Source organism: Wyeomyia smithii, chromosome 2 (genome assembly GCF_029784165.1).
Source record: "Wyeomyia smithii strain HCP4-BCI-WySm-NY-G18 chromosome 2, ASM2978416v1, whole genome shotgun sequence".
Classification (NCBI taxonomy): domain Eukaryota; kingdom Metazoa; phylum Arthropoda; class Insecta; order Diptera; family Culicidae; genus Wyeomyia; species Wyeomyia smithii.
In genome coordinates this window covers 246,848,711-246,872,887 of record NC_073695.1, presented here as the reverse complement: position 1 = coordinate 246,872,887, position 24,177 = coordinate 246,848,711, and the positions used below count along the sequence as shown (strand labels likewise).

The 24,177-nt window shown below is 35.3% G+C and overlaps 1 protein-coding gene across 1 annotated transcript in view; it reads left to right on the top strand.

Annotated features, from left to right (window-relative positions):
• Positions 1 to 310: 310 nt before the first annotated feature.
• Positions 311 to 24,177, top strand: part of LOC129722504 (uncharacterized) — a 43,020-nt gene continuing 19,153 nt past the window's right edge. Inside the window, exon 1 of the mRNA XM_055675969.1 lies at positions 311 to 1,168. Coding sequence (XP_055531944.1) covers positions 1,139 to 1,168 — 30 coding nt within the window. The 5' untranslated portion in view covers positions 311 to 1,138. The remainder of the gene's footprint in view (positions 1,169 to 24,177) is intronic.

Below are 24,177 nucleotides of genomic sequence, written 5' to 3'. Positions count from 1 at the left end.
AAAATTCAACAGAATGTTAATGATAATCAAATACCTAGTAGTATATGAGTTGCATATATGAACAAGAAAAATTGTATTACTCTCGTTAGTTTTTGAAAGATTCCTTGATATTACAATGTTATCATTATCATAGCAGCAATAGCAGAGCATCGCTATAATTTGTGTAATGTCGATAAAAACAATCGTACCGCGCATGTTCGCAGGCTGACACTGTTCATGATAACAACCGCAAGTTAGAGCAGAGGCCCTGGAAATCCGATCGTTCGGTCTCACTCGAGAATTTCCAGTGTCCTGAACTGGTGTCCATCCATTGAATTCATTTTCATTTCTGCCGTCATAAGTGCTGCATCGCGGAAGAGCATCCTCCACCGTTCATCAAAAAAACAAAAAAAGAAATTCCTTAGTTCTCTGTTGCCTGCTGGCTTTTCCGGAAAGGGAAATCCTTTCCCTACGGCGCCAAATAGCGAAATAATAAATTGTCGGCTCTTTTTGTTAACCTAGGAAGCACATAGAAAAATCTGTCGCTAACATTTCAGTTCGGTGTTCAAATCGCTCAAGTGAATACCTTTGCTTTTGCGCGAAAAATCGATAATAAAAAGGAACCAACGGGTGGCCAAAATCGGGAGACGTCTCCGTCGCCGTCGAAGCACTTAGCAACAAGGCACGAATTTTCCTATCATATAGGACAAACTAGACCAAATATATCTAGGCAATAGTGTAATTTAACACAACTTACAAAATAACGCGTACTTTTAGTTGTAACTGGTGTACGAAAAAAAACCGGAACCGTTTCGTCTCTCGTCAGTGCGAAAACAAAAAAATGTTCCTGCTAGGGGCCGACGACTGAAAGGTCGGGAAAACACAATTCCCCTCCTCAGTGAATTAAAAAAAATACGATAGCTTAAATTTTTCGTCAATCCGATACGCGCTTAAGTAGGGAGAATATAATAACTAATCACATAACGGTTGTGGAAGTTGCACAAATTCGAACATCCCACAAAGAAAAGCTAACTCATACGACCAAAACGGCTACGTCGGGTGCAAACTGCAATATTTTAGCATCAGCCGTCACGCCACAGACAAATCCAATGAAACCAAGTTTTAAAAACGGAAAATTCGCAACATCAATCTATGAAAAATGTCTTTGCCAAAAGAGTGGAATCTCCAGGTGAGTTTATCGGTAATTACATTTCAGTGTATTGTATTTCGTTAAGTGATTACGAAACAGGTTTAAAAAAAATCCCTTTTCATTTGAGGGAAAACCCTTGCGTTTGTGTTGGTGTGCTTGTCTTTGTTGCTGTCTGCACCTGCAGTCAAATGGTGCACCTAATTTGTGAGATACTCTGCCTGCAATGGTAGTGAAGTGGTCCACTAGAATGCGGTGTCCTGTATTCTTCAGATATGACCCAGATAAAGCCCTGCTGTGACAGACAAAATGAAAAATAGAAGAAATTAACGGGAAAATTTTATTGTTTTGGTTAATACTGAATCGTTTATGATTGCATTTAATTTTCAAAGTTGCGTAACAGCTTAATGGTGACGTTGTGTTACACGTTACATCCATTTATGGTTTTGAGAAGTTTTCAACGAAAGTGTACTTGAATTTTTTATTTGCAAAATACACTGAAATTAAGATGATGTTTTATTTGTCATTATTTGTGTTTTCTGTAAAAACAAAAATATGTGGGGTATCGAACGTCTTCGTCAGTGGTTTTCTTCGGCCCCCTTTTGCATAAGATTGCTGCAGAAAAACTGCCGAAAAAACCACTGACGAAGATGTTCGATACCCTAGTTTAATACTTTTGAATCTATAATATATTCAAAACAAACAAAATAAATACTCAACGAGCATTTTTAACGCTTTTTATCGCAATTTGAAATTAATTTATTTTTTTTTTACCTTTTATAGCTTCTAGAAGCGTTTAATATTATGCTAAGTTTAATTTAGAATCGAATTCTTGGCTATGCCTATGCTGGCCTCTAAAAGCGCTTCTTAGTGGTTCTGAAGACAAAATTCTGCTTCGGAATAGAATTATATTTTTGATTCATTCTACCTTTCTAATCGTTAATCGGCCATTTTAAGGCTCATTACCTCCCCCCTCCTCTCTTTGCTGATGTTTCGGTAATTAGCCCCTTTCTTGATGTTGCGATAATTAGAACCCTTTTACAGGCTCGATTTGGGGCACTATATCGAGGTACATTCTGCGGAAACTAAAACCAAGATGTAACGTCGGAATGAAAGATTTCAAACGTTAATACTGAGGTAACCACTTGATGGATCACAATAATCAATATGTCGTTGGATTGATAAAATCATGGACAATTGTGTGATTCTTCAGTTATCATTTTCATTTAATTTTTAAACAGTGAAAATTTCATAAAAGTTTCAAGGTCGAATTTTCCCGAACAATGTACCAATCACATGCGAGCACGCCTGGCACAGACTTCATGAGTAGACACCAACTGCCTGCTATGATATACTGTATAGCAATGACAAAAAAAAAAAATGTCAGAATCACCCCGTCCCACCTAGACTATTTTTGATGTCTGAAGCATTTTCGGGAAGTTCGTAACAACCTCTTCTGTCGGACATTCTAACGATCTGCTGTTAGAATGTTATTAAAACTGATGTCTTGAAGGAAAACATGCTGACACAGGCAACAATACTGTACCGAGCAATGTATGAATAGAGCGCTGGCCACACTCGTCGTCTATCAGTGCAGAAGAACTACGCCGCACAGTGGTCTGGAACTGCATATAGTCGGAAAAAAGTCAATTTTTCAACTTAAGGCATCGAGCAAGCCCTCTTCGGGAATCATTTCTGCAGGGTTTAAGCTAGTGAAAAATCATCAGAATGTTCTGATTATTAATGTTGTCATACATTTAACGTAGTTGAGAAAGTAGGCTACTTGTTCACTTACGACTTACGACACTTACGATGATCTTCATTCTTTATTTTCACGTTGTTTTCCCAGGTGATTTATTACAGAATGCAGAAGTAGTAATGACTATTACAATAGTGTCTAAATGATTATATAGCCTTACTCTAGCATTCTAACAACTTCAGATATCCTTTTTAAAGTTGTTTCATGGAAATAAGCACCTCTCATAATAAGTATAATGAAATACTTAGCACTGCAACTTTATGTAGAGTTTTAAATGGTATCCCCGCCGATACCCGCGGTCATTCAAAGACTAAAATGTTCCCTCGTGTTCATAGAGACAGGAACAAAAAAGTTTTCTGAGCAATTTTTGCCGAAACGTTCACAATACCAAAAACAAAAACGAGCGTGCGACGCGCAAGCGGCCATTTTTTAGCGAGCAATGTTAGCTTAGAATGCCACTCATAAAATTAAAATTCAAACTACTCAAATATTAATAGCCATCACGCATACCTTAACTTTGTTTGATATACCTAGATCGTGAAATTCGAGATTTCTCGGGTTTTTCTTCTTAAACATGCTATAAGTAGCCGTAAATCATGTTTTTTGAGATTAATTGCTAAATTACTCAAAAAATACATCAGGTACTACCTTTATATCCAGGGAAGAGTTTCTCAAAATACTATTCTCTACAAACTTTCTTTAGACATTATCCTTCTATTTTGCTTCCTTGAGAAGTTAGCGATAGCGCCGCCCTAGTGGTGAAATTTTGAACTGCATAGCCATTACCAAAAGTTGGCCAACAGTTTCAAGATCAACTTTCTAGAAGACATCGTTCATCTCGGAGGCAATCCTCAGTAGTTATTAATTTCGCCCTGATTTCAGTTCTTTCCGACCACTGTGCGCCGCCGGGGACCACAAAATATAAAAAAATTAAAAATTAAAAATTATTTAAAAGACATTAGAAATCCAAAATGCTCCGTAAAGATCTTCGAATAGGTAGTTAAACGAGCTGTGCTGATGATTATATTTTGATAGCTAAATGAATTCAATATGACAATCCTAGTTGCATTCCGCGGTAGCGGTTCTATACTAAAACTAAATTCATTTCATCTTGATATTAGAATTCCGACATTTGTATTTGTATATTTCAATTAATTTTTTTTGCATTATCTACACTATCTGCAAGAAAAGATTACTTTCCATAACCTTACTTGTAATTGAACAACACTATGCAAACATTAATTACTGGGGCTAATGTGCATCACTCTAGCCCGGTTTATTTTTTAAGTTACCGTGACTGCGGGCAATTCCGCGCAGCACATTTTTCCGCGTTCTCATCATAAAAAACTATTTTCAGTACAGTAAATTTCACTAAAACACAACTAATTTGCGTGCTTTACCATGTGCATAGCATAGCTTGCTATGATAGCACAGATATTAGGTATGCTTCAGTAAAACTTACTGTTCAAAAACAGAAAGAAGAGTGCGCGGAAAAATGTGCTGCGCGGAATTACCCGCTGTAACAGACATATGACTTTCAAATATAGTATTTTCGTTGTTTCCTTATATCTTGAAACTGATTAAATTTTTTTTCTGATTGATTCTGTTTAAATTGACCTGAATTGACCTGAATACTCATAAGATTTTATGTCAATTTTGAAATTTTCTGTGAATATACATTTTCGACTAGAAACTATGATTCCTTATCGATATTTTTTCCACGAGCTTGTAACTGCAGGAAAAAAATCGGTGAGTGAGCCATCTTCCACAAGACAAATAGATATAGAGGAAGTTTAATTTCTACTAAATCGTACTCTATTATGAAAGGTTGCCTTTTCGCGTAATAAAAAAAAATTAACTGTATTAGAATGAAAGGTATTCATCAGTGGTAAAGAGAATATTTTTTCTTCTAAAATAGAGTGCTGCAAAAAAATAATCAAAATACAGACCCGTTCGATTTTGACAACACGCCAGAATTTTTACTGTTGCCAAATTCGAACCATGCCAAAAATGAACGGTGATCATGATCATTATATTACCGGAACATATTCCAGTCCAGTCAAATCAAATAGCTTCAAAAAAAATATAAAACCTTTGTAGTCCTACGTTAACTATGTGGTCGTGTCTTGGATACCACCCTTCTACTATTTTAAAACTTAGAAGCCGGTTTCATTGTTTCTAAGCTAGCTCTACTCATCAATCGATTTTTTCACTAATCTGGCATTTAGATTTTTTTTTGCTGGTGATTCTGAACCCAACTAATTTAGATCAAATTTTGTTTCGTATTTACCTGAGTATTATCGTTTTTTTAGTAATTAATTCTGTGGTATATTTGAGATCGAAAACGCATTCTGAACGATTCCTAGCCTGATTTGGATTCAAAATGTATGTTGGCGTAATGTTTGTAAAGCGTATGTTGGGTATTTTCGTCACTGCGACTAACTTTTAGATATTTTGTCACATATATTTGATCTTGTTTAGTTAGGCTAACGTATCACTGTTGGAATCGAGGCGAATGACCAACACATGGTTAAAGCCTCGTTAAATAAATAAATAAATAAATAAACAAATCATTGTTAGAAAAGGTCATCCTGATATGAGCTATAACATTATTCGAATCCAGTGTTTCATTTCACATGGAGCGCATAGCCTACAGGGAGTTGTTTTTTAGATTTCAGAGGATTCTAACAGCCATTTATCGAAGAGCTTGTATCTTCTGTTGAAAAATGCCAGATAATTTGGCAACAAGTTTTTCGAGACTTGTTTCTTTGCCACATTAGCGACATGTTTCATCTTGAAATATTTTTATAACATTCAAGTGATAACGGATCGGACAATGCCTAGTTATTAGACCAGTATATGCGCTTAGATTTTTTTTTTTGAGAGTTCCAGTATCTTGCGAGTCATTGAAACGTGTGGTGTGATGAATTGCTTCGACGGCCTACCAATGGAAGTACAGTCGAAAATCACTGACTGAGCTTTTAATACTTGGTCCGCTTTTTAGTTGGGACTCCCAATCAAAAATCAACTGGATGTCAAAATTTCTTGTCAAATTGAAGTAGACAACCGGATGTCAGATTTTTATGGGGCGAATAACATGTATCCAGAAAAATTACTTTAAAAATATTTATTTGGCTGGGTTATAAGAATATTTATTTAGATGAAAAGTAACAAATATTCGTGAGATATCACAAAGTAAAGAAAAAAATTATACCTTAAGCGCTGGTTTTGTTGTTGAATCCTCATCGACTGCGATATTTCTGTCCTGATCTCGAAATGATCCCAAAACACTTAGATATTTCCTCCCAAGAGCATGCGAATCAGTTCAAGCATATTGTTGAACTCTGCTTCTTTGATGATCTTCATTTTTCTCATCAATGGAAGAGACGTGTTTTCATTTGGAACCTAATGGCAAATTCCTTTTTGGAATGCTGGCACAATATCGCATTATAACATTCTAGATTATCATGATTTGCAAATATAAAACACTTTTTGAAAACATTCTTTTCATTCCGCCGACTTTTTTATTTTTTCATATTAAATCGTTTTTGCATAATCGAACAAAAAAAACACTAAGCTGGTCTTAGGGTCAAATTTGATATTAACCGAATGTTTTTAATGGTTCTTATTATGAAATTCAGCCTAAAATTTTGTTTTAGGAAATTTCACACTTCTATACGTTGATACAAAGCTTAATTTGGGATGGAATGTTCTAGCTCCTCAATGATTCTGAGCTTAATTCCGAATTACATTTACACATCACAACCATTTTTATTTCAAAATTGATAATTTCAACGTATTCCTTGGAAATTTCACATAAGAAACAACTATGACCCCGGTGACTTAAATTAGTCAATCTCAAGATATACCATTTTTACGAAACCTGTGTTGATTATCTTTATATCATATTTTATCATATTCATGAAAAATGTCTGAGCAACAGAACAAATGACTTTTGAGATTTTTCACACGGTTCGGAAATAAATAAAATAATTTTATGTCTGCTTCACCACAGTCAATATAAAATAGCGTTTTCACAGGCGACTCATTAACTATTACCGAGTCTTGTGCCTTCGAAAACTCGAAGTGGTGGCAAAATGTTGATCGTTTGTGGCTTCAACACCGTTTCGCCGTAAAGAAGTTTTCCCCCGTTCAATTATTTCAATCAATAATTTGTTAGCCTTACAAAAATATTAAGAACACGCAAAACTATCTAAAAAGTAAGCGAATTTTTGTTATGTATGTTTATTTATTGCCTTTTCATAATTGTTAATTCCATTATTACACAAGTTCTCAACCTGGGCTACGCGAATGAAAAATCAGTAATGGCGGACAAAGCATTTTGTAAAATAATACTTTATTTGTTATTCAAACTTGCTCCTAAAACATGACTGTAGCAATCAAACAAATCATAGTTAAATTTTAAACCTAAACTAGGCTACCACTGCTCTTCTCGACTCTGTGAAAACACTCCAAGCCAATTGATTCGGAAAATATCGCCAAGGGATACGCAGACAAAAAAGGGTCAAGAACCGCTGCATTAATATGACAAGAAAATTGAAATAAAACTACATTCAGTTTTTTTTTACGCGGGGGATTCATACTTCGTAAGAAAACCGCGTTAATTCGAAAATCCGCGTGAAAAAACGCGTTAATTCAAAAATACGCGTAAAAAACCACGTGTATTGGAAAATCCCCGTAAAAAACGCGAGAATTCTGAACTCCGCGTGGAGCCTCCAAGAAAGGCATTAGAGAAAACCCAAGACGCTCTACGACAAGTATTCAAAATTGTCCTCTTTGTGTGTCAATCGGTTTTTTCCAAGGACGGAGTTTTTTTTTAGTCTTTTACACAATAAACATTTGGACGTTTTTGTTTCCCAACCCACGTTAATTCGAAAATCCGCGAAAATTTTTCTGAATTAGCACGGTATCGCTTAAAAAAAAACCGCCGTTATTGAAAAGTTGGCATAAAACCGCGTTAATTCAAATATCCGCGTAAAAAACCTCATAACAAAAATCCGCGTAAAAAAACCTGACTGTATTTTCAATTTGGTATTACCGTAGAATAAAACAATATAAACAAAAATAGCGACGAAAGTGCAATGAAAAGAGAGAAAGGAAAAAAAAGAGATAAACCCATAACTTTTAATTGAAAAAAAAACTAATTGTTGAGAAATAATTGAGAAAAATGGCTGCACTGCTACGACAATAGGAAAAACATATTTGGATTCCTCGAAGGTCAAAAAACCCTAAAAATCATTCGTTTGGTTGTTCTTTAGGTTAGAAAGTTAAAAGATATTTCCCAATAAATAAGACTGTTTGATATGAAATGGAGAAATTCAAAACTGGTTTTGAGATTGACTCATATTTCCTGGGGGTATTGGTTGTTTCTTACGTGAACTTTTCCAAGGAACATAAAATTATCAAATTTTTAACAGAAATGATTGCATTTGCCGAAATATTAAAATTTAGTCTTAAAATACAAAAATAATCCATCTGGCATCACTTCCGGTCAAAAATTATATTTTTTTCTGGTTTCCTTGGTTTATTTTCTATAAAAATCAGTATTTTCGGACATCTTATGTCTATAAATTGTCAGGAAAATAATACAAAGGTTATGAACAAAAAACCTAAATTAATCCACCTAGCGGTCAGACCCAGCCTTTCTCTTTCAAACTCATATCAAATTGTTATGAAGTTTGTTATTTGTAAGCTTGAGAGATGACTCGTTCGTATGACACTATTTATATTCAAATAAGTCGTGTAATCTTTAAGATAATAGAATTTCGTTGTTTTATTAACAATTTGAAACATAACGGTTGCTTAGTTCGATTATAATCAAATGAAATGGAAACGTAAAGGGCAGCCAAACTTTGAAACCACGTGTTCAATCATTATTCATCAGTTAACCCTTAAATAGCCCGCTCATCTGATAATACTATTGATTAAATCGGTTGTGTACTTTCTGAGATAATGAAGTTTCGTGATTTTCACAATCCGGTACATTACAGACGAAGTTACAGATCGATTACAGTAAAATTCAATAGGGTATTTTGAGTCAGCTAGACCTTTCATTTGACACTAATTTCGTGAAAATCGGTTCAGCCATCTCTGAGAAAAGTGAGTGAGTTTATGTATTCTTCGGAATATGTTTCTTTTCATAGCTAGATTTCACATTTTTAAACATAACAGGCAAAGTAATAGTCCGATTGCAAAAAAATCAATAGGTTCTTATGGGGTAACTAGACCTTTCATATAACACTAATTTTGTGGAAATTGGTCCAGCCATCTCTGAGAAACATGAATGAGATTCAACAGTCTTCAGAAGACATTTCTTTTCATAACTTTTGAACCATATTCAATCATATTCAATCTATATGAAATTCAAAAGTTAAGGGTTTTTAAAATAGCCCGTTCATTTGATACCAAGTTTATTGAAATCGGTTGTGTGGTTTCTGAGATATTGATGTTTCGTGATTTTTACATTTCTAAACATAACCTCTTAAATAAAAATCCAATCACAATGAAATTTAATAGGGTCTTATGGGGCAACTAGAACTTTCATTTGCATATAATTTTATTAAAATCGGTCCGGCCATCTCTGGGAAAAGTGAGTGAAAATAAAAATCTGCACATACACACACACACACACACACACACATACATACAGAACTTCTCAGCTCGTCGAACTGAGTCGAGTGATATATGTCATTCGGCCCTTTGGAGCACTTCATATCTTATCTTCGGTTTTGCAAGTGATTGCTATACCTTTCTAGGAAAAAGGGAAAAAGTCAAAAAAAATATTAATTAGGAGTAAAATATTCGTGCTGAAGAAATAGCGAAATAAAAGAAATGACTTTGAATTTCGTACACTTCAATCACGAGCAATACCGGGAACGTACGAATAGCACTATACTAAATTTAAATTTTGTTGAGGCCATATGTTTTGATCAAAGTAGTTACAGTTTTAAATAGTCATTGAATTTTGTTTCTTTTCATAACTTTTGGACCACATATCAAATTGCTATGAAATTTCTTACTTGTGAGTTTGAGAGACAACCCGTTCAAATGACACTACACACCAAATTCCCGAAACCAGATTCAGCAATCTTTACTGAAATTCAACAATAAAAACCATGTACTGAAATTTCAGCAATTTAAAAGTGTACTGTAAATTCAGCAATTTGTGTTGCTTTACCGACATTCAGCAATTTTTCCTTTGATTACTGAATATACGGCAATATACTGTCAAATTAAAAAAAAAATGGTGCCTGTTGTCAATATTTTTAGTCCGCGCACGTAAAAAAGGCCTAAAAAAGGCTCGTAAGCCTTGAACGCCGACCGTTGAGACGTGAAGGAAGTGTTTGGTGAGTGGAAAAATTAATTAATCTTGTTTTTCTTCAGTTCAGTGGAGGAAAATGGCGAAAGGACTTGGGCGACACATTACTCGAGGATCAATTTTATCTTTGTGACATGCTTGAAGGTTAATAAATAATAAGCAAAAAATCGACTTCCAACGTGTTTTAAAATCTACACGAAGAATTCCCACTGAACTGATGTTTCATTAATTTAACGGACGTTCGCTGGAAATTCAGTAATAGTCCGTCAAACATGAATGACATTTCACATTGCTGAAAATTCAGCAAAGTACCGTCAAAAAGAATGACATTTCACATTGCTGAAACATTCAGTAATATTTTATTGCTGAAATGATGACTGAAGTTCCAGCGTGGCAAAATTCAGTAAAAGTTTAATGAATTTCAGCAAAAAAAATTTTGTGTGAGATATGTTCAAATAAGTCGTGTGATCTCTGAGATAATAGACTTTCGTTGTTTTTATAATTTGATACATAACGGTTGGAATAAAAATACGATTATAGTCTAATAAAATGGGAACCTATAGGAAAGCCAAACTTTTCATTTGACACTAAGATTGTTGAATTTAGTCCAGCCATTTTTGGGAAAACGAGTGAATTTGAAAAGTCACCGGAACATGTTTCTTTTCACAATTTTTGAACCACGTGTTTAATCACTATAAAATTCATCAATTAACCTTTAACTAGCCCGTTCATTTGATACCAATATTGTTCAAATCCCCCGCTCTGTGTCTAGCCCGTTCATTTGATACCAATATGGTCCCCGTGGCTCTGTGGTTAGCGATGTCGGTCGGCTAGCTCTCCCACACGGTTGTGATATCGGGTTCGATTCCCGATCGAGTCGAGGATCTTTTCGAGCTGGAAATTTGCTCGACTCAGCACTGGGGCACGGTGTATCGTTGTACTTATCCTACACATACAAAATGTGCCAAAAACAATATCGATAACGAAGCGTGCGATATTGTTTGTTATTGTTCAAATCGGTTGTGTACTTTCTGAGATAATGAAGTTTCGTGATTTTCATATTTTGATACATTACAGACAAAGTAACAGACCTATTACATTGAAATTCAATAGGGTGTTATGAGGCAGCTAGACCTTTCATTTGACACTAATTTCGTGGAAATCGGTTCAGCCATCTCTGAGAAAGGCGAGTGAGTTTAAGTAGTCTTCGGAATATGTTTATGTTCATAGCTGGATTTCACATTTTTAAACATAACAGGCAAAGTAATAGTCCGATTGCAAAAAAAAATCAATAGGGTCTTATGGGGTAATTAGACCTGCCAAATGACACTGATTTTGTCGAAATCGGTTCAGCCATCTCTGAAGAACATGAGTGAGATTAAACACTCTCCAAAACACGTTTCTTTAAATAACTTCTGAACCACTCGTTCAATCTTCATGACACTCAAAAGTTAAGGGTTTTTTTAAGTAGCTCGTTCATTTAAAACCATTTAAAATCGGTTGAGTAGTTTCTGAGATAATGATGTTTTGTGATTTTCACATTTTTAAACATAACCTCTAAACTAAAAATCCGATTGCAATGAAATTCAATAGGGTTTTATGGGGCAACTAGACCTCTCATTTGCTATTAATTTTATGAAGATCGGTCCAGCCATCTCTGAGAAAATCGAGTGAGATTGGGTGAGCGTTACACACACACACACATACACACACACATACACACACATACACACACACACATACAGGAAATGCTCAGCTCGTCAAACTAAGTCGATTGATATACGAGATTCGACCCGTTGGAGCACTTTTATATCTTTGGTTTTTCCAGTGATTGCTATACCTTTCTAGGATAAAGGCAACAAGTTAAGCTTCACATAATTATACCAATTCCAAGCACAAAAGATAAATTCCAAAGCGTTGTTTTTGCAGCTTCCATGACCATTCTCCGTGACCCATTTTGTACACAATATAGTTATTGATTTAACAATAAATGGCTGATAGGAAAAAAATGCAAACCTCATTCTTTGTTCTTTATTCCACGATTGGGAGATAAAACTATAGATATAATTGAATTAAAGTCACCAGGTAAAATATAGATGAGTCTTAAGGTACAGCATTCAAATGAAGTTCTATCATCAATCATCGAAAAGTTTAATACTCTTACGCAATTACGCAAAACACTTTCGTCAAATTCAATACAACTACTTCTTTGTTTGCAAAAAAAAAACTTCAACGTTTAGAGTGCTTTTACAGCAAAATTGAAATATACAATCAGATTACGAGATGGCAAATTCTTCTGCGCTTTCAAGATTAACTAGTTCTTAAGCGGACTAAATAATGATAAGACTATAAGAAGGCTTTCTGATTTGATTAATAAGGAGATTGTCTTAGCGCTTCAAACCAACCAATTTTTCTCACGGATTTGGAATTTAGTTCTAAATGTGCTGAAACATCGTGCGTGTCCGCTGTGATGTGTAATAATGGGGACGCACTTTGATTCAATTCATACAAACTGATTTGTTTTATTTCATAAGGCACATTTTCTTCGAGAGATTGTAGCTATAATTTTAAGATTGAGATTTCCGGTTAAAGCTGCTGGTTCAATCTGCCCAAGGAAGCTAGCAAACAACGCCATACAATGGCAACTTTTTGCAACTACTGGTAGCAGTCATGTCGTCTTAGCTATCCCTGTATCAATAGTCACCCACGCACACACGAAATATTGATTTAGAACGCCTATACCTATAGCTGCGGTATATTTCTATTTAATTTTTATTTTGCTGTTGAAACGCCCAGGTATTTGCAAACATGATGGCGCTGTGAGCTACAGGGATGACACAGTCAACATTATGTAATCAACACCCTCCTAACACCCACCACACTGTTTAGGTAACGGCTGGCGTCAGTTAGTAGGCTGCGATATTCGCCTTCAAGTACCTCTCTCGCCGAACAAATGTTTAGCACTCAAAAGAACTGGGCACGGAAAAAGTCAAATAAAATAAGTAAAAAAAATGCTTACGCAATATATGCTTCTTAGCAGTAGCTATGATCGTAACGACGTCAATGCTCTCTCTCAGTTTTTGCTTTCTAAACACATTTCCATCGGATGCGATGCCATAGACAAAATCGGGCCCCAAATTACTTTTGCAGAGAAGTGCGTTATTCAAGCAACAGACGAAAAATTATTTATTCTTCGCTAACGTGGCTAAACAAAGTAACCTACCGTTCGATTTATTGTTTGATAACATTGAAATCTATGAAAGCCTTATGATTTCAAAATTTACACAACAACTTTGCCATATTTTTGACATTGAACTTAGATTGCTTGGATATCGCTTTGAACAACAATAAACTAAGTTTGGCAACCAATTAAATTACCAGGGTTGTCACGCAAACTCGTGTATGGAGAAGCCAATACCCTTTGCGACCCACTTGATATCTAAAAAAAAAAAGAATCTACAGAATTTTGCTATTTGTTATTTATATCGTACAAATTATATACAAGAAAATATAGATCCTATAGTTTTTGAGTAGAAAATATCTTGAAAAGATTGAAAACCAATTTTAGTCTTTTTCAAATAGTCGTCTATTTTTTTTTTTTAATATCAAATATGCAAAAACTGCTTTAATTACCGATGTCACCAAACTAGCAAAGGTTCACTAAAACCTGAGAGAGGAGCAACCCAGGCACTCAACGGGTTAATGAATTGGGGTAAAATCCCTCCAGCGCCAAAAGATCACGTGATAAACCGTAATTTCACACCCAAAACGGATGATGACCTCATGAAAAATTAGATGCTCTGTAAAACAGAATATTTCATACTGTTATTGTTGTTCAGAAACACCAGTGCAATCGATAATTCGATTGAAAACAAACTTTCAACCCAACTCGCTGGTTTTAGCAAATTCTCTATACTAGTTTGATCGATGAAGCACGCAACACAGTTTTCACAAATTTCTATTCGGTTCGATTGAAAACAAACTTTCAACCCAACTCGCTGGTTTTAGCAAATTCTCTATACTAGTTTGATCGATGAAGCACGCAACACAGTTTTCACAAATTTCTATTCGGTTGTTTTACATAAAATATATCTATCTGCTTCTTTAAATTGCTGGCACGTGGACGATATTATGCAGTTCAGTTTGGAAACAGTGCTTGTTCAAAAAACGGTCTTTCGGCTTTGGTGGGAAGTTCTTTTTACTGAAAGAAAATCAAGATAATCAAACTCACTTAGTAAACATCATTTCATGCAATTGAGTCACAATTTGTTTGCCTCGAGTAAAACGGCAAAAAGGAAGGTCTCTTGTCACGCCACTGCTGCTGCATTCCGTGGGGATTTCAAATGTGTCATCGGTAATCTAGCCAAAGCTGCTGTTGCGTGCCATGATAACATCGCAAAGGATATATATTTTTATATTGGAACAATCAAGGATCGTGACGGTTGGTTTGGTTTTACGTTGCATTACCATTCGAAAACTATACTTGGTCTGGATCAAGCACTGAATAAAAGTAATGTCTAATAGTCTTTTTATGTCAAAGGAAAATTGAATTATGTTTTCACTTTGTCACTTTCGATTAGGGCAAAAGCACCGACTTTGACCATAGTTACTAGTATTTGATTGAAAGTCGTAGATAGTTATGGTAGATTGTACTAATTTTAGTTATTGAAGGGAGTCAGTGGATTTTTTCAATTTAGAGATAATGTGTAAAAAATAACATGATAGTCTTTTTTAAACTTATATTCCAGGAAAAATACAAGTGCGGACATCTGAGTTTACTGTATCGTAAAAGAAATACATCTTCATGCAAACTGGTGCTTTCACCCTATATTAATATAATAAAAAAGCCAACATGCAGCTCCATTTAACTTCCCTTGTCAATGTACACTGCCAATTGCATAAAGTCGGTCATGCAATAACTATCCATTTCCACGTGGAACATTGATAAAAGTATAGTATTTATTCGATTGTTGACTCACCATTTGCGCTGGTGATTTCATGGACGAACAAAAATCCTTTTTCCGGATTCCATGGTGGCATACGCTGCTCAATGTCACCGTGGCATCTAGCACTGTGTATATAACCATTCAACCCACCGCCACAGTGTCGCCTTTTTCTTCGGGGCAATTTTTCAAGTTCAAGGCACCAGCCCGGGAGCGACTCGTACATATACATTACCTGTATAGCTCAGCCACCCACAATGTGAACAGTTATCTGGCTGCGAAACGACGACGCCAACAGCATCATCTCGGCATTAGAGTAGATAGAACATCAACCCAACCAGATTATTTCGGGCATGATTTTTTTTAAATATATTTTCCAGAGTTGGCAAACCTTCAGTTATCGTTCCTACATCTTCAAATTTACAACAAGTTTTCCGCTCTATTTGCGGCCGGTGAACCACCCTATAGATGCACTCACAATGCAACCGTATTATTCTACTATTGTGGCTTCCTTTATAATTTTACACAACGCAAGAGTTGTACAGTTTTCCACCAAGCTTCTCTGGCTATTATATAAATGCGAGCGCCAAGGGCGATAAAAAGAAATAACAGAGGCTGGGAATGGAAATTATCATGAATTGTGGTAACAACGCTGGTACCGATAGACTCGTTTCCTATCGGAGATACACGCTATCTCATATTTCGTTCCCAGTTGGTGCAGTAGGGGCATTACAAAGAAAATGAGGACACAAGATTACTTTCATTTGGGCTAATAACTCAGAGTCACTGGAAAACGCATCTAAAAGTTAGAAGACAGGATAGAAGAGTTTCATTCCAAATTAAGTTCTAAGCTAGAACTTCTAACACCTTTTGAATCTGTTTTCAAAGGTCAGACAAGAAGAAAAAATGATTCAAAACGCTACCAGAAAAATCAAACAAATCGTTATCCCAAGTTACGCTCTGCATCAGTGAAAAATGCTTCTAATTACCAGAAAAGACACAGTCACATATTGATCCCAAGTTGAGCTCAGAATTACTTTAATTTTTAAATCTTCCTTAGGGCTAAAGATGTGATTTTTGCCATTACAATTTTTTTTTGAATCATGACTTATTTTTGAGAAAGGTTTTTTGAAGATATTTGAAAAATTAGAACTTTATTTTATTAAAAATTTAGTTTCTTTGAAAATCTTATTCTTATCTTATTATTTATGAAAACGTCTAACTAAACGTCTGCTCGTGGAAAAAAATCTAAAAAAGAAACAGAACGGTTTGTTTGATTGGTAGGATGTCTTCGGCAAAGTTGTAGACAGTATTTTTGTTCTTCTACAAACAATTCACACCGTATTATATATGCCTACGCGGTCATGATCGTGTCAATCAACGTCGCGTGTAATGGAAGAGCAATCCCATAAAAATGTCTTTATTCAAAATTTTTAAAAGCACGACTATTTTTTTAGATGTTATTATGTAGAAATGGTATAATGGTATATATTTTAAAAGCCAGAACAACTTGGTTTCTTTTACGCGGATTTCAAATTTACGCCATTTTTTACACGAATTTCCCAGAGAGCTCGTTATTTACGCGATACGTTTTTAATAGTTTTTTCATTTTCAAATCCCTTATTTAGAGTGACAGATAAATTCAATTAATCCATTCAATGAATATTCACTGATTTGGTTAAGTACGAATGACCGTTGGGAGTTGAAGTACCTTTAAAAAGAAATCAATCAATCAATTTATCATTAATTTGGCCTAATCGTTTTATACTTTTTCTTGATTTTTAGCTCGATTTTCAGGCGGAAATAACATTGCTATTGATACTTTTTCGGAAGTACTCAGCAGAAATGATTAAAAACCTTTAACAAATGAAGTTATTTCTACGCAGGTTTCAGAATTTACGCGCCACGTATCCTCCGTGCAAAAAAGACTGCAGTGTATCGCAAAAGACTCATTTTTTAAGATTTTAATTTTTTCATGAAAACTACAATAGTTTAGCTAAACATTAATGGTTGTCTGATCATGGCAGAGTGAAAAAAATGGTAATATTACCAAAAAATTAGTAAAAAATTTAATGCATTTTTTTTGTCCTTCTAGAAAAAACACACACTGTGAGGCAGTGATTCTCAACCTTTTTCTTGTTCGCGTACCCCTTGGCGATATTTTTTTTGAAATGTTTTCGCAGAGTGGGAGAGAGTAGTTGTAGATCATGTTGTGGGAGTCTTGTTTAGGTTTCAAATTGAACTATGGTTGTTTTGAGAGCAAGATTGAAAAACAGATAAAGTATTTTAGAGAAAAATTGCTTTGTCCGCCATTACTGGTTTTTCTTTCGCGTACCCCCTGAAGGCTTTCGAGTACCCCCAGGGGTACGCGTACCCCAGGTTGGTGCCTCTGCTGTAAGGAAACAAAAATACAAAAACATTACTAAAAATAATTAAGATATTTATTTTTAGTAGGTAATATTTTTGTATTATTGTTCACTTTATAAACATCTGATTTTTGTTTCTGTAAGATAACTTTTTCAGATACCTGAATAAGTTTTCCCGTAAGCCAACGCAGAAGCGACGAGTCAGGCGAGTAATTACTCTGCAGCCTCTTGATGCACTTCTGACCAAGCTAGGAGCACCAAAATTCACAGGAATGGTTAAAAAGCTATAATCTTATTGGGGCAACTATTTTGAGCTTCAAGCACCTAATTTTTTTTGCTGGGTCTCGGTAATTTATTGCCGAGAACGGCACCACTAAGTGCTCAGTTAAAAAAATGACAGCTGTCACATTTTTTCGTCAATCTCAACTGAAATTTCGACACAAAATATTACCGAGCCGAAATTTCAGTTAGCTGAACCGAGATTCACGAACAAATGTGACAGCTGTCATTATTTTTTTTTAACCGAGCACTCAGTGGTGCCGCTCTCGGCAATAAATTACCTAAACCCGACAATAAATTTTAAGCGTGTAGCGCAACATTTTTTTTGCTTTTATTGACTAGTGTTATATGGGGCATTTCATACAAATAACCACGAAAAAGCCCAAAATTGGCATCGACCATCACAGATTTGGCTTAAAGTTGCGGGAATTATGCATCTAGGTATAATTTTAGTGTCGATTGGAATGTTTAAAAACCTAAACTAATCCATCTAGCGGTCAGGCCCAGCCTTTCTCATTCAAACTTTTATTTGCTTAAATAGATTTACATGAACGCTTCAATCCAATAAATGTATATTCACTCTTTAGGTTCTAAAATATTGATGTTATAATCTATACATGAAAATATGCAGTCCGGTCTGTTTGTCTGTCTGTCTGTCTGTCTGATCCATATAGGCTCGAAAACTACCGAACCGATCGACGTGAAAATTTGTATGTAGGGGTTTTTGGTGCCGATAAAGGTTCCTATGATAGTTCGAGACCCCTCCCTTCTCTGGAAGGGAGGGGTTCCATACAAATGAAACACAAAATTCTGCACATCCCGAGAACTAATCAACTTAATGGAACCAAATTTGGCAGGTAAATGTTTTAAGTGGTAAAAAATATGTCCATGAAGGTTCGACATCCCTCCCTCTTCTGGAAGGGAGGGGTTTCATACAAATGATACACAAATTTCTGCACATCTCGAGAGCTAACCAACTAAATGGAACCATATTTGGCAGGGTAATGTTTTTAGTGGTAACAAATTTGTTCCATAATCGACCTCAGGCAACATTTTGGATTGTAAGATGGCAATTTCCGGTTTCTGGAAAACAGCCTGAAATGGACGATTCCCATTAAATGTTAGTATCTCCGGAACCAGAAAGATGCACAGAAGCTAAAAATTGATTACAGACACAATCTTGAATTTCAAGATGGTGACTTCCGGTGTCTGGCAAACAGCCGGAAACGACCAAATACCATTCAATATGAATGTTTTCGGAACCAGAATTACGCCCAGATGACAGAAATCGATTTCACAGACAATTTTAAAGTCCAAAATGATGACTTTCGGTTTCTTAAAAACAGCCCAAAGTGACCAAATAACATCCAATATGAGTATCTCTGGAGCCAGAATGTTGCAAGAAGCTAAAAATTGACCTCAGACACCATTATGAAATGTAGGATGGCATCTTCTGGTTTCTGGAAAACAAACAAAAATGTCCGATTTTCGTCTAACATGAATATCTCCGGATCTAGAATGATACACAGCAGCTGAAATCGACCACAAACCCCATTTTGGATTCTAGGTTGGCGACTTTCAGTTCCTGGGAAACAGCCGAATACTATCGAATAACACCCAATATGGGTGTTTCTGCAACCAGAATGACGCTCAGAGGCCAGAAATTATCTTAAATACCATTTTGAAATCCAATATGGCGACTTCCGGTTAATGAAAAGCAGCCTAAAATAACCAAATACCATCCAATATGTGTATCTCTGGAACCAGAATGATGCAATGAGCTAACAATTGACCTCAGGCACCATTTTGAATTGCTAAATGGCAACTTCTAGAAAACAGTCAAAAATGACCAAATAATATGGATATTTCCGTAATCGAGATGATGCAGAGATACCAAACATTTACCCTGGACACCATTTTGACTTTAAAGACGACTACTTTTAGTTTCTGGAAAACAACCAAAATAAATAAATACCTCTCAATATGGGTATTTTCGGTGTTAGATTGATGCCAGAAAACCTGCTGAAAATGACCGAATACCACCCAATATGACTGTTCTGACGGAAGTGAAGCTCAAACTGTAAAGATTTTTATAAAGTGATTTGCATAATTCGTAGTTCAAGAATCAATGAATCTTACAACAATTAGTTTCCCTTCCTGGTCTTCCTGCACACTATAGATCCCTTCCACTTGAACCTTCGTTTCCTTTTCCTGCCTTTCTCTTCCTTTCCTTTTCCTGATAAACGTAATAATTAATCTTTATACACCTTCAGTTTTTTTTCTACTTACAACTATTTCACTGTATTTTTTCAGGTTATGCGGTAGTATATTTGCACCGCGCTGATTTCGTATACTGTAAGCAAACTTGCGGCTAGATGATGATCAGTATAATATCTTCTATAAATTTTAAGCAATATTTTTACTATTAGTAAACCACTCTCGCTATCGTTAATCTTTTATAATTTTTTTTTTTATTTATCCCCTCTGACATCGGCTGTCGCCTCGCTATCCCTCTGGTTGGCTGACACTCGCTGTCACTCCGGTTATCTCTGTGGCTGAGTTTGGCTGGCTCACGATTAATGCCCAGCGGTGTTAACAATGACTATATTCAGAATTAAGGCGATGTACAGAAGCCAAAAGTCGAAGATGTTGTCATTTCGATAAAACCAATCATTCTAAACGATTTGTTATTTGACTTTGATCATATCCTATGGCCGATTCGTCGTGCATTTGCAGACTTTAAACACATCGCAAGGAATCAATGAATTTGAAAAGTTCAAGAAGTACGATACCACATTTAAATTATGTTGAGGCCATATATATCGATCAAACCAGGTATAGCTTTCAATAGTCTTTGAATTTCTTGTCTTTCCATAACTTGTTATTTGTAAGTTTGAGAGATGACTTGTTCGTATGGCACTAGTTATGTTCAAATAAGGCATGTAATCTTTGAGATAATAGACTTTCGTTGTTTTATTAACAATTTAATACATAACGGTTGATTAAGTTCGATTATAATGAAATGAAATAATATGAGAACGTATAGGGCAGCCAAAATTTGAAACCACGTGTTCAATCATAATTCATCAGTTAACCCTTAATTAGCCCGCTCATTTGATAATAATATTAATCAAATCGGTTATGTAGTTTCTGAGATAATGAAGTTTCGTGATTTTCACATTTCGGTACATTACAAACGAAGTTACAGTCCGATTACAGTTAAATTGAATAGGGTGTTACGAGGCAGCTAGACTTATAAGTTGACACTAATTTTGTGGAAATCGGGTCAGCCATCTCTGAGAAAAGTGAGTGAGTCGAAGAAGTCTTCGGGATATGTTCCTTTTCATAGCTGGATTTCACATTTTTAAACATAACAGGCAAAGTAATAATTCGATTGCAAAACAAATCAATAGGGTCTTATGGGGCAATAAGACCTTCCTTCTGACACTAATTTTATGAGAATCGGTTCAGCCATCTCTGAGAAACATGAGTGAGATAAAACTATCTTCAAAACACGTTTCTTTACATAACTTTAGAACCACAGATTCAATCCTAATGAAATTCAAAAGTTAAGGGTTTTTCAGATAGCCCGTTCATTTGAAACCAATTTTGTTCAAATCGGTTGTGTGGTTTTCGAGATAATGATGTTACATGATTTTCACATTTTGATACATAACCTCTAAACTAAAAATCCGATCACGATGAAATTTAATTGGGTGATATATGCCATTCGGCCCTTTGGAGCACTTTTATACTTTCGGTTTTGCAAGTGATTGCTATACCTTTCTAGGAGAAAGGCAAAACGCTTTTTGCCTTTCTCCTAGAAAGGTATAGCAATCACTGGAAAAACCAAAGATATAAAAGTGCTCCAAAGGGTCGAATCTCGTATATCAATCGACTTAGTTTGACGAGCTGAGCATTTCCTGTATGTGTGTGGGTATGTGTGTGTGTGACGCTCTCCCAATCTCACTCGATTTTCTCAGAGATGGCTGGACCGATCTTCATGAAATTAATTGCATATGAGAGGTCTAGTTGCCCCATAAGACCCTATTGAATTTCATTGCAATCGGATTTTTAGTTTAGAGGTTATGTTTAAAAATGTGAAAATCACGAAACATCATTATCTCAGAAACTACTCAACAGATTTTAACAAAATTGGTTTTAAATGAACGAGCTACTTAAAACACCATTAACTTTTGAGTTTTATGAAGATTGAACGAGTGGTTCAGAAGTTTTTTAAATAAACGTGTTCTGAAGAGTGTTTAATCTCACTCATGTTCTTCAGAGATGGCTGAACCGATTTCGACAAAATCAGTGTCATTTGGAAGGTCTAATTACCCCATAAGACCCTATTGATTTTTTTTGCAATCGGACTATTACTTTGCCTGTTATGTTCAAAAATGTGAAATCCAGCTATGAAAATAAACATATTCCGAAGACTACTTAAACTCACTCACCTTTCTCAGAGATGGCTGAACCGATTTCCACGAAATCAGTATCAAATGAAAGGTCTAGCTGCCTCATAACACCCTATTGAATTTCAATGTAATAGGTCTGTTACTTTGTCTGTAATGTATCAAAATATGAAAATCACGAAACTTCATTATCTCAGAAAGTACACAACCGATTTGAACAATATTGGTATCAAATGAACGGGCTAGTTAAAGGTTAATTGATGAATTTTATAGTGATTAATACGTGGTTCAAAATTGTAAAAAGAAACATGTTCCGGTGACTTTTCAAGTTCACTCGTTTTCCCAAAAATGGCTGGACTAAATTCAACAATCTTAGTGTCAAATGAAAAGTTTGGCTTTCCTATAGGTTCCCATTCCATTTGACTATAATCGTATTTTCATTCTAACCGTTATGTATTAAATTATAAAAACAACGAAAGTCTACTATCTCAAAGATCACACGACTTATTTGAACATATCTAGTGTCATTTGAACGGGTTGTCTCTCAAACTCACAAGTAAGAAACTTCATAGCAATTTGATATGTGGTTCAAAAGTTATGAAAAGAAACAAAATTCAATGACTATTTAAAACTGAAACTACTTTGATCAAAACATATGGCCTCAACAAAATTTAAATTTTGTATAGTGCTCTTCGTACGTTCCCGGTATTGCTCGTGATTGAAGTGTACGAAATTCAAAGTCATTTCTTTTATTTCGCTATTTCTTCAGCACGAATATTTTACTCCTAATTAATATTTTTGCCTTTCTCCTAGAAAGGTATTACAATCACTTGCAAAACCGAAAGTATAAAAGTGCTCCAAAGGGCCGAATGGCATATATCACTCGACTCAGCTCGACGAGCTGAGCATTTTCTGTATGTGTGTGTGTGTGTGTGTGTGTGTGTGTGTGTATGTGCAGATTTTTATTCTCACTCACTTTTCTCAGAGATGGCTGGACCGATTTTCATGAAATTAATTGCAAATGAAAGGTCTTGTTGTCCCATAAGACTTTATTGAATTTTATTGTAATCGGATTTTTAGTTTAGAGGTTATGTATCAAAATGTAAAAATCATGAAACATCATTATCTCAAAAACTACACAACCGATTTGAACAAAATAAATTTCAAATGAACGGGCTACCTTAAGAACCCTTAACTTTTCAATTTTATGAAGATTGATCTTGTGGTTCAAAAGTTATGAAAAGAAACGTGTTCTGAAGACTGTTTAATCTCACTCATGTTTCTCAGAGATGGCTGAACCGATTTTCATAAAATCAGTGTCAAATGGAAGGTCTAGTTGCCCCATAAGACCCTATTTATTTGTTTTGCAATCGGACTATTACTTTGCCTGTTATGTTTAAAAATGTGAAATCTAGCTATGAAAAGGAACATATTCCGAAGACTACTTGGACTCACGCACTTTTCACAGAGATGGCTGAACCGATTTTCACTAAATTAGTGTCAAACGAGAGGTCTAGCTGCCTCATAACACCCTATTGAATTTAACTATAATCGGACTGTAACTTTGTCTGTAATGTGTCGAAATGTGAAAATCACGAAACATCATTATCTGAGAAACTACACAACCGATTTGAATATAATCAATATTATTATCAGATGAGCAGGCTAAGGGTTAACTGATGAATTATGATTGAACACGTGTTTTCAAAGTTTGGCTGCCCTATACGTTCCCATTTTATTTGATTATAATCGAACTTAAGCAACCGTTATGTATTAAATTGTTAATAAAACAACTAAAGTCCATTATCTCAAAGACTACATGACTTATTTGAACATAACTAGTGTCATACGAACGAGTCATCTCTCGAACTTCCAAATAACAAACTTCATAACAGTTTGATATGTGGCTCAAAAGTCATGGAAAGAAAAGAAATTTAAAGACTATTTAAA